General features: G+C 37.4%; 3 protein-coding genes across 3 annotated transcripts; 1 reads left to right on the top strand and 2 right to left on the bottom strand.

Annotated features, from left to right (window-relative positions):
• Positions 1-1050: 1050 nt before the first annotated feature.
• LOC117931985 lies at positions 1051-1464 on the bottom strand. The gene has a single exon (XM_034853042.1). It carries the CDS (start codon positions 1462-1464, stop codon positions 1051-1053), a length of 414 nt encoding a protein of 137 aa, XP_034708933.1.
• A 162-nt stretch (positions 1465-1626) lies between these two features.
• On the bottom strand, positions 1627-2338 carry LOC117931984. Its single transcript, XM_034853041.1, has 2 exons — positions 2021-2338; positions 1627-1956 (listed from the first exon to the last, which is right to left on the bottom strand). Exons 1-2 carry the CDS (start codon positions 2336-2338, stop codon positions 1627-1629), a joined length of 648 nt encoding a protein of 215 aa, XP_034708932.1.
• Positions 2339-9195: 6857 nt separating this feature from the next.
• LOC117931983 (putative disease resistance protein At1g50180) lies at positions 9196-11892 on the top strand. Its single transcript, XM_034853040.1, has 2 exons — positions 9196-10756; positions 11351-11892. The coding sequence occupies exons 1-2, from the start codon at positions 9196-9198 to the stop codon at positions 11890-11892; spliced, it is 2103 nt and encodes a 700-aa protein (XP_034708931.1).
• The last annotated feature ends 345 nt before the right edge of the window (positions 11893-12237 follow it).

The following is a 12237-nucleotide window of genomic DNA, read 5'->3' as shown; positions in this document are numbered from 1 at the left end:
TAAGAAGAAGGGTCGCAATTCGTCAGTGAATCAGGCTATGAAACGTCCCAATACGATGAGCTTACTTGTGAGGCGCTGCAACTCCTTTTTGTTCTTAGGGGGTGGTGTTTCCATGACTACCTTAATTTGGTCAGGGCTAACTTCTATCCCTCTTTGGCTAACCATGAACCTCAAGAATTTCCTAGCACTCACGCCGAAAGCGCATTTGGATGAATTCAGCTTCATGTCGTACTTCCTTAGCAGGTGGAAGACTTCTTGTAAGTGGTGTGCATGCTCTTCTCGGGTTTTACTTTTAACCACTATATCATCAATGTCTACCTCCACTGTGCGGCCAACCAGGGGTTTGAAGATCTTTGTCATCAGTCTCTGATAGGTGGCACCGACATTTTTGAGTCCGAATGACATGACTTTATAACAATAAAGCCCATGTGGAGTTATAAAGGCCGTCTTTTCTTCATCGATAAGGGCCATGGGGATTTGGTGGTATCCAGAGAAGGCATCTAGGAAGGAGAGCATTCCTTGCCGGGCAGTGGAGTCCACGATTTGATCTATCCACGGCAGAGGGAAACTGTCTTTTGGGCATACATTGTTGAGGTTGGTATAATCAACGCATACTCGCCATTTTCCCTCCTTTTTGGGGATCACCACTACATTCGCCAGCCAATCTAGATACTCCACTTCTCTAATAAATCCGGCCTCCAACAATTTGTCAACCTCGTCCCGAATAATTTTTTGCTTATCCGGGTGGAACCACCTAACCTTCTGCCGGACGGGTCTTGATGAAGGCAAGATGTTAAGCCGATGGGAGGCGACTAAAGGATGGATTCTTGTCATGTCGGAATGCGCCCACGCAAAGACGTCGTGGCTTTGTCGGAGGGTGTCCTGGATATCCCAGGCCTCTTTAGGTGTCAAGAGGGAGCTGATATGTGTGAGATGAGTGTTTTCCTCCGAGATTTGGATTGGCCGCAAGAGATCTGCCGCCGGGGGATCTTTATCCGCCGGGTTCAGTAATTGATATTGGTATGGCAAGTTGGTGGGTTCGGGGAGGAGCTAGCCATCTTTGCTGGATCCGACTTCTCGCGCTATTTGATAGCACTGGCGAGCGGCCAGCTGGCTGCCATATAGATCGATTTTTCCGTCCTCGGTGAGAAAGCTTACCATCTGATGGTATGTGGAAGGGATGGTTGTCATGTAGTGCAGCCACGTGCGTCCCAAGATGGCGTTAAAGGAGGACAAATCTTCTACCACTGAAAATTGTACGTTAAGAGTGACTAGGCCTGCTTGGACTGGTAGCACAACATCTCCAAGGGAGGTGGTTGCCGCTCCATTGAATCCTGACAAGATTCGCCCAAGATTTTCTAAGCCGGATAGCTCGAGTCCCATCTGCTTGATTACTGATGCCTGTAAAAGATCGGCCGAGCTGCCTGGGTCAATTAGGATCCATCTCACATCAAAGTCCTCCATCTCCAGGGATAGGATGAGGGCGTCATGATGTGGTTGTAATATTTGTGTGAAATCTATTGGGGGGAAAACAATTGTCCCGTCTATCGGGCGAGCGCTCCCTCTAGTTAAACCGGGCCGAATGGAATTAACGCGCTCACACACCGACGCTGCTTGCAGCAACCTCTACCTCTTTCGTTTGAAGTTGTACTCCTCATCCAGTGGTCCTTCATGGATGTAATTGATGACGGCCTTAGGGGCGATTGGGGCCCTAAAGGTCCCAGAATCGCGGCTCCAGGAAGTATCTTTAACCCTAGCTTTTGAGCGGAGGTATTGCTTCAAATGTCCTGCTTTTATGAGCCTTTCTACCAAGTAATGGAGACTCTTACATTGCTCCATAGTATGACCATGCTCTTTGTGGTAAGCACACTTCTTGCTATGATCTCTCTTGGCTGGGTCCGTTCTGATGGGTCCGGGCCACCTAAAGTCAGACAGGTCTTGTATCATAGGAAGAAGCTTCTCATATGACACAGTAATGGGAGTGAGAGGCGGCAGCTCCGGGCGACTTTGCTCCCCCTACCTTTCGATCAAACGTCCTAGGCTGGTTCGGAGGTTTGGAACTTCTTTTCGCGTCGCTTCTGGATGTCTGTTCGATGACCAAAATTTGTTGGGTGGCTGCATGCACATCATCTTCCAGCATTGAGTATTTGCTTGCACGCCGGAACAAGTCATCCATCGTCGTGGGAGGCTTTTTAGCAAGTGATTCAAAAAATGGGGTACCTGGGCATATGCTTTGTTTGAAGATTTGGAGGACAGCATCCATGCTGTAGGCCTCTACTTGCAACACAACCTGACCAAACCGTTTCACGAATTCTCTCAAGGACTCATTCTCCTGCATTTTTATGTTTTGCAGGGTGCTGATGTTCTGTTTATGCTGGGCGGAGCACAGGTATAGTCCCACAAAAGCTTTCGATAGGTCCCGGAAGTTATCAATAGAGTTCGAGAGGAGTCGGTGAAACCAAGAAAGAGCTTGGCCTTATAAGCTAGCGGGGAATACTTTGCACAACAACGCATCATTCCCTATGTCGAGAGTCATGAGTTGCCGGTAATGCATGATATGGTTGAATGGATCACTAGACCCGTAATACGTAGAAAATTTTGGCATGAGGAATCCCCTTGGGGGATCATAATGGATAATACGTGAGCTAAAAGGCGTGGGGAGCATGTCATCCAGCCTCTTACTAATGAAACCTGGGGGAGGTTCATTTGATGAGTTCCTTCCGACTTGTCGTACCGCTTGGTGCGAGGGGTTGTTCTGAATAGTGGGTGCGACTGGGGGGTCGGGTTATGCTTCCTAGGTTGCGGCCACCGGCGGCTTCTCCTTACCAAGCTCCTGCGGTCCTAACCTCGCGCGCATTACGTCTAACAACTGGGGCCTTTTATCACGCTGTCTCTTTGATGAGATACAGGTAGAGTCCGAGCTTTCATCTTGGGGAGCAGGATACATGGGCATGGGTCGTTCCCGAGATCGCTCATTGTGCATATCAGGGACGACCCCTGCAGTTCCAGGATATACCGATTCTGGATCAGGCCTAGAGTTCGCCCCCTGACCTCTTGGGCGTTGGTCACGAGGAGGCCCCGAGGACGAAACGTGGATGCGTAACACCGCGTTTTCTTCTCTTAGTCTCGTCGTTTCCTGGAGGAGAGCTTGCATTTATCGTTCACTCTCCAATTGTCGCCTTTCCATGGTCTCGCGCCATTCAAAATAACATTCTTCTCCTCTGGCTGACGAATGAATCCTGGAAGGTGTGGACATATTTGTCGTTGATTGAGCAACTTCCCACAGACAGCGCCAATATTGAAGCCCCGCGTCACCCGAGGTCCTCGCAATAGCCAGATGGACGCTCTCTTTCAACTGAAGATGATTCCTGCCTCAATCAACCTGCAAAAGACGTCCGGACAGGTTGTCCGGACACACCCTCCGATGGTTTTGTTAGCCTTCTCTCTGATAATCAATCTTCCATTTTTATTGAGTAAGAAAGCTTACCTTCTCTCCTTGCATGAAGGCTCTTTTATAGTGTCAGAAGTTCTGTCCCCTTTAATGGTGGGAAGACTTTTTGACTTGTCATGATGGCGCTGAGGTAGTGGCAGAGGCATCATTGTCCTGCAGGTGGCTGTCAAATATTGTGGAGGGGATGGCTTGCCATCATTCTTGTCCTTTCGCTCTGCAGGCAGTGGAATGCGGGCTATGACAGGTTGTCTGAGGTGACTCAGTATGGTCTCGTCGAAAGTGCTTCTGATAGTGTAGGCCAGGATGGCCTGCGTTTCATGGCCAAGGCTTTTGATTAAGTTGCTAACGCTGGGTCTGGACAACATATCCGGACAAGAGAGGGGGTCGTCCGGACCGTGGGTTTGAGAGTGTTGTACGCCCCCCGGAGGGAATCTGGATAGAGAGTTGATGTGCCACGTGTCCCCTGGAGGGGTGCTGTGCGGGGTTGTCACGTGGGCATTTGGGGGTGGTCCCTACATTGTCCAACTCACGTTAATGTATTAAATTAATAATCTCACTAAATATATAAGATAATAGTTTTTTAGAAATTCTTCAAAGTCCAATAAAATATAAATTAATAACTAATGAAATATGTGGAAAAAAAAACAAAAGAATTCATAATACAAACTTTCTCAAAATATACATTGATTTTTTTCTTTGCACCAAAACTAACTCAATTTTATCTTTATTTTTTTGTAATATATATACACTAAATTAATAAATTATTTATTTATTGATAAATTAATAATTCCTTTTGATTCAAGAATAATATTTTATTTTATAGGGTTTTTCCTATAGCTAGGAGTGGCGCAAAGGAGATAGCAAATAATTATCCATCAATGAGTTACTGGCTTACTGCTACCTTCGGGTTATGTACGCCGCTTTAGTCAAGATCTTCATTGCAACCTGTAACAAGCTAAGCTCTGAGTCAAGTCAATTGGTCCCCCATCGTAATTACCCAAATGAGATTGTATGGAATCACACTTTCATCTTTGAGTGAAAGGAGCCTTCCTTGACCGATTCACTCCTTCAGCAAATGAATTGCATGGAAACGAGATAAATGTCTTTGATGCAAAGTAAGGGAAAAAAAATAGAGGTAGAGTTAGGTGGAGTTTGTTTTTTTTTACTTTTTATTAAAAGTAATTTATTTTTAGAATTTAGGTAGTTTATTTTTTTTTATTTTTTATCACTTATTATAAATTTTTTATTGAATAGAAAAAATTAAAATATTTAATTTTTTTTAAATAGAAAAAATAATGTATTGATTTTTTATTACTTTTGAATATTTAATAGAAATAAAATATTATAAAAAAGCAACCTATTATTTAATACTATTAAGTATTAAGTTTCTATTTAGAATTAAGCAAAAAAACAAACACCGCCTTAGAATTTTAAGTGTCTGCTAAAAAAACAATGAAATCCCAATTTTAGCGAAGAAGAAGAAATGTGAATCCTAGGTTTTGAACTTCAAAACTGAAGAAAAGAATGTACAATTTATTCAAAACTTTTAGGCCCCACTTAAAAACATGGAAATTTTGACAAAAATAAATAGGATAGACGGTCAGCAAGCGGTTAAGTTGAGGCCGCCCACCATAATTGACAAAATGAAACCGTATGGAAAATGGAGGTAAGTTAGGTCAAGTGGGCCCACCTGACCTACCATATTAAATTGTTTGGAAAGTGGAAATTCAAACTAAAATTGCCTGGAAAGTGATTTCCCATTTGCCCGAAAATTGCCTTGAAACTAGGAACTCAACTGGATTTAAAAGCAACAAACCTGGCTGTTGCTTTCTGATTTTACACCAAAAACTTTCTCAATAACCCCATTTTAAAAAAAAAAAATTGATGTAAACATTATATATATATATATATATATAGATAGATAGATAGTAATTAATAAAAATAAAATTATAATTCAAATAATTTTTATTTCCTTACTTTATTTATTTACCCTTTTACCCTATAAGGGTGAAAAAAAAAGAAAAAAATAAACTAAATTGCAAATAAAATGAGAATAGAAATTTAACAAAAATTTCTTACTTTTTATTGCGGAATATAGAAATTTACAAGTTGAAGATACAACTGATTGTATTTCTCTTGATCTCTTTATTGATTGCTTTCTGATCACTCACTTGCTTGCTCTGTCAGTTTACAACAAAAATATTTACAAAGTTTTCAAATGTTCAGTTAACAATAAATGTAAAGAAGGTAAGATTTGACTTTTCTTTCTTCTTTACCATCCGTCTAGTGGCTTCTTCCTTATCTCTTTCTTCTTTTTTATCACATGCAGTATACGTGGCTTTATTGATTATGGACTTCTACTGTAGTATTAAATTCTTGTAGTTGAAGACATATTTCGTGTTTCAATGTCGTCATTGCTAACATCAACGTTCCATTGCATTTTGTAGATTAAAATAACTTTCGTCGTTAAGGTTTTCCCAAAACGATGCATCATCGTTGAGGTAAGAAGATGGTTTTGGTAACTCTACATCGAGTTCGATTATAAAATCTTGTTCTTCAGAAGTAATGAAAGGTTTCGGAACAATAATGTGTTCTAAAGGTTTGTTTCTCCATATAGACATGGTTTTTGTTTCTACAATGAGATGAAATAATTTATTTTAGGTTGGTTTAAGATCATAAATTTAAAAGGCTATAGTGAGTAAAAAATTCTGAAAATTCATTCGAATGGGTCATTTCCCATTCTGGTTCTTGTTGAGGGATGAGTGATTCTTTATTGATGTTTTATATAAACATGGTGATAGGTTAGCACTATTGATCAATTGGTTTGCAATAAAGGTGGAATGGTTTCAAAAGAAATGTCGATTTGTTTTTTGGTTTTTAAAATTAGTTATTTAGCTAAACTGTTAACTTTAGTTGAAAGTATTTAATTTTAAGAATAAAATTTAGAAAAAGTATAAATAAAAAATAATCCTATAAAATTAGGATTGGATAGATAAATTCTAAACATAAAACATCATTGCATGAAATATTATACATAAAATGTGAAATACATATCATGAATTTTATTTTATATTTATAATATTAAAAATAAAATAGAATTAACAAAAATAAGTTAAATTTATTTTATTAATATATATTAACAAATAAAAGATAAAAATTATAATATATATATATATATATATATATATATATATATATATATATATATATATATATATATATATATATATATATATTAGAAAAGTTAAAATGAAAAAAGAGAGACAATTGTCACACAATGGTCTCCCTTTGTCACACAATGGAGAGACCTTGTCAATCGGGAATGAAGTTACACTTTTAAAAATTACTAGTAGAAAGCACGCACGAGGCACATGAAGATGTACGTAGGTATATATGATTGTGAATGTGCAGATAAATGGAATGAAAGATATAATGTTTGAAAAGGTAATTAGTAAGTGAATTATCTTTTAATATAGATATAATAATTTAAATTTCTTTACTTTTAATAATCTATAAATAATTTTAAATTGATTAACATAATATATAAAATGACGTAATATACCTATAATTTAATTAATCCATAAATAATAATTATAAATAGAAATATCAAAATATTATCATATTTGATTATAGTAATAGATGCGATATAGTAATATATTATTATAATATAAGATGATATTTTACCTTTCTTTAAATTCTTTATATTTTTATAATTTAGTAATTAAGTTAGTTATTAAACTTATCTTAAAGATCATATATTTGTTTTTTAAATTTTAGTTTCTTGTTCATCAATATTTCAAATAAATTATTTAAATTAAAATTTATTATTATAACTCAAGGATGTACTTATAGAAAAATAGATAGAACATAAAAAATATGTTATTATAGTCATGATTTAGGTAAAATCACAACCAAACAAATATGTGTCATAATTTACAAGTTTTGTAATCCACCATTGTTGTAATGTACTCTTTTAACAAATTTACTTAGTTGGCTTCTTCCATAAGTTTGAAGCAATACCTATTTATCTTTGTAATTGCCTGAGTTAAATTCATTTCTTTTCTCTCTTGCAAAAAAGTTACTTTCCCAGTAATTTTATAAGGTATTAGGTGAAATAGAAAAATGATGCTTTAACCATCGGTCAAACTAGTGAACTATGAATTAGTAATTTTGTTTTGTTCAATGACTGATTTTATTCTAAAAACATTGATTTAAAAGATTTCAAATTAACACTACCTAAAGGCATTGATATATATGTAGAGGCTTTGGGTGTCAATTAAGCCTAAATATTTAATTACATCTCTTCTAGTATTTAGGCATGCACACATGACACAACTTTTTGTTTGAATTATATTACATGGACAATTACTTGTTGAATATTTAAATGTTAAAAATAATAATATTATTAAAGAAAACTTAGAAATAAACATTTAATGAATCAAATTTTCTTTATTTCTGAAATTAAATTATACTTTTCTTCTTTAAACAATTTTTTCATAAATGAATGTGTTCAGACATTTTTCAAGATCTATTTATCTCGATAAACATAACTTTCAAAATTTTCTTTTAACTTCTCTTCATTTATATTCATATTTGTTTTGAATTAATTTTGATTTATCTATTAAAAATTAGTTGTGGTTTACATTCTTTGTATAATATTTATTATCATCATCATTATAATAACAAACCCTTAAATATTTTCATTAATTAATAATAATTTTATTTTATTTTTTACAAATTTTCCAAATTCATTTATATTCTTTTAATGATTAAAAATATTTGTTCAAAAATGAGGTTAAAATATTTTATATAAGAAAAATAAAATGTGGTAAACTTGTTTTGAGGCAAACCCTTAAATATTTTCATTAATTAATAATAATTTTATTTTATTTTTTACAAATTTTCCAAATTCATGTGATATAATTTGAGTGAAAAATTATTAAAAACTCGAAAGAAAAATAAATATTTGATATATTAATAATTTATACTTCCAGGTAATAAAATCTTCTTGTCCAACTCACGTATTAAATTAATAATCCTAAATATATAAGATAATATTTTTTTTAGAAATTTCTTAAGAGTCCAATAAAATATAAATTAATAACTAATGAAATATGTAAAGAAAAAAAAAATCATAATGCAGACTTTCTCAAAATATACATTGAAATTTATTTCTTTTAATCACTTTCATCTTGAGTGAAAGGAGCCTTCCTTGACCGATTCACTCCTTCAGCAAATCAATTGCATGCAAAGTAGGGTAAAAAAAATAGAGCTAGACTTAGAATTTTAAGTGTCTGCTCAGAAAAAAACAATGAAATCCCAAGAAGAAGAAATGTGAATCCCAGGCTTTGAACTTCAAAACTGAAGAAAAGAATGTACAATTTATTCAAAACAGGCCCCACTTAAAAACATAGAAAATTTGACAAAAATAAATATGATAGACGGTCAGCAAGCGGCTAAGTTGAGGCCGCCCACCATAATTGACAAAATGAAACCGTATGGAAAACGGAGGTAAGTCAGGTCAAGTGGGCCCACCTGACCTATCGCATTAAATTGTTTGGAGGGTGGAAAAATGGAACTATTTAGTGCACCATTTTTCTTTTTATTTTCTTTTTTAAAATTGAAATTGCCTGGAAAGTGATTTCCCATTTGCCCGGAAATTGCCTTGAAATTGGGAACTTAGCTGGATTTAAAAGCAACAAACCTGGTTGTCAGTTGATCAGCAACAACTGTGAAAACAATTAATGGCTGAAAGTATTGTCACCGTTTTTCTAGAGAAGTTAACTGACCTGCTTTCCCAGGAAGCATTTCTACTCAGCAGAGTGGAAGAGCAGGTGAAGCTGTTGAGTAGCGAGCTCGAATGGATGCGCCTTTTTCTTAAAGACGCGGATGCGAAGCGCAGATATGATCCAAGAATCAAGCTCTGGGTGAGTCAGATCAGGGACGTAACCTATGACGCCGAAGATGTCATCGACAGGTTCATGTTCGAGATGAACCACCAACAGCAAGGAAGTCTCAAATGCCTCAAGTTCCTTAAGTTACGATTTGTTCACAAGCTCGAGTCTCAAATCAGAGAGATCAATATCAAGATTGAGAAGATCATGGCTAACAAATCAAGGTACGGTGTCGAAACCTTACCAGCTGCAAGCTCGTCCAACGAAGCTGTGCCACATAAAGAGAAGAGGGCTCCGATTGTTGAAGTCAACGTGGTGGGAATTCAAGAGGATGCAAAAAGCGTTAAGCAAAATCTGCTTAATGGAGAGATGCGGAGAGCTGTGGTGTCCATCGTGGGCATGGGTGGCTTGGGAAAGACTACCCTGGCTAAGAAAGTCTATAATGATAATGATGTCCGGCAATGCTTTGATTGTCATGCTTGGATTTATGTCTCTCAAGAGTATACAATCAGGGAGCTTTTGCTAGGCGTTGCTGTTTGTGTTAGGATTCTCTCCGAAGAGGAAAGGAGTAAAATGGACGAGAGCGAGTTGGGGAATAGGCTTCGTGATTACCTGACTACCAAGAAGTACTTGATAGTTATGGACGATATGTGGAGAAATGAAGCTTGGGATAGGCTGGGCTTGTATTTTCCTGACTCGGTGAATGGCAGCAGGGTGTTGATCACCTCACGCAATAAAGAGATTGGTTTTTATGCTGATCCACAAGCCATTCCCCATGAACTTTCTTTTCTGACTGAAGAAGAGAGCTGGGAGCTCTTTCTCAAGAAAATTTTTCTGGCTGGGAGTGCAAATGCTGTTTGCCCCAGAGAATTGGAAGAGTTGGGAAAGAAAATTGTAGCAAATTGTGGGGGTTTGCCCCTTGCAATTGTGGTCTTGGGAGGCCTTCTATCAAGAAAAGAAAAGACACCGCTCTCCTGGCAAAAAGTACTGGACAGCCTAACTTGGCACCTAAATCAAGGTCCAGACTCATGTTTGGGGGTCCTTGCTTTAAGCTACAATGATATGCCGTATTACTTGAAGTCCTGTTTCCTTTACTGTGGTCTTTTCCCAGAAGACTCAGAAATCAGGACAGATAAGTTGATCCACTTGTGGGTTGCAGAAGGGTTTATACAAAGAAGGGGAGAAGAAATAGCGGAAGACGTCGCGGAAGATCACTTACAGGAATTGGTACATAGAAGCATGATTCAAGTGGCTGGCAGGAGTTTCGATGGAAGAGTGATGTCCTGTCGCATGCACGATCTGCTTCGAGACCTTGCCATTTCTGAGGCCAAAGATACAAATTTTTTTGAGGGATATGAAAGCATTGCTTCTACATCCCCTGTGAGTGTTCGTCGACTAACCATTCATCAAGGTAAGAAGACTAATTCTAAACACTTGCATACTTCACGTAGTCTCCGATCTTTCATTTGTTTTTCTGTATGCTTCCAAAAAAACATTTTGAGATCTTTACACAGGCGTGTCAAATTGCTCACTGTACTGGACCTAGAAGGCATGACTATCAATACCATCCCAGAAGGCATAGGAGAACTTATCCACCTTAAGTACCTGTGCTTAAGGAGAACCCGCATAAAAAGGCTTCCATCGTCCATAGGTCGTCTTACAAATCTACAAACCCTAGACTTTCGAAGCACTTTAATTGAAATAATTCCTTCCCCCATTTGGAAATTGCACCATTTGAGACATCTATACGGTCGTGATGTGGTTTCAAGCCAGTCAGTGATAGATAAGTGCAGGAATGGTCCTTTGAGTGTTGGCCACCTAACAAACCTCCAATCGTTAGGTTTAAGAGCAGGCAGTTGGTGCTGTGGTGAAGGCTTGGGAAAATTAGTTGAGCTTAGAGAACTGACAATTGAATGGACCAAAATCGCACAAACAAAGAACCATGGATTTTCCGAGTCAGTAAAAAAGCTAACTGCTCTTCGATCCTTATGTTTGTCTACTTTAGGAGCGGAAATGTTAACCTTGCCGCACCTCATGCCTTTCTCAGACCACACCTACCTTTACCATCTAAGTTTAAGAGGAAGGCTCGAAAGGTTCCCTGATGAAATTGAATTCTACCCTCCAAACCTCATCTCCTTGGAATTGGAATGTTGGAATATAGAGCAAGACCCAATGGTGACCCTAGAGAAGCTGCCAAACTTGAGATTTCTCACATTATCCTTTGGTTTCTCTATGGTAAAGAAGATGGTCTGTGCTTCTGAAGGATTCCAGCAACTCGAAACCCTTGAGCTCTGGAATTTGAAAGAATTAAAAGAATTGATTGTGGAGGAAGGGGCAATGCCTTATCTGAAGAATTTAGTAATTGATACTTGCCCTAAAATGAAAAGGCTTTCCCATGGATTGCTGCAACGAAAAAGTTTGCAGTACCTAATGTTGTATGATTTGTCTCCTGAGTTAAGGGATGAGCTTTCTCGGATAGAAGGAGAAGATCGGGAGAAGATCTGCCTCGCCACCTCAATACGCGGGTGGAGGCGTACGGCATCATGAAGGCTCAGGAGAAGTTTCATAAAGCGCTACCAGGAAATGCTTGGACTATATTGAAGAGCATTTCCAATGCAACAAATCTTTCTCTACTTGTCTAAGCTCGTCTTTTTCCTTGTTTTTTCTGCTTTTGTGAAACATACGTGTTTGTGTAAGATGCTTCCACGTTTTCAAATAAAGTGATCAGTCAGTTTATAATTGAACCTCAATGGAGTTCTAATAAGAGAAAACCAACAGAATACATGCAAGAGTAGAAGCCCGTACACTTCTAAAAGCTTGGGAAGTGTTTTTGAAATCAGTTTTTAAAAATAATTTTTTGATGTGCTCATAAATAAAATTATGTTTGAAAAT

The sequence above is a fragment of the Vitis riparia genome, chromosome 15 (assembly GCF_004353265.1).
Source record: "Vitis riparia cultivar Riparia Gloire de Montpellier isolate 1030 chromosome 15, EGFV_Vit.rip_1.0, whole genome shotgun sequence".
Classification (NCBI taxonomy): Eukaryota; Viridiplantae; Streptophyta; class Magnoliopsida; order Vitales; family Vitaceae; genus Vitis; species Vitis riparia.
This window is presented reverse-complemented; position numbering and strand designations above follow the sequence as displayed.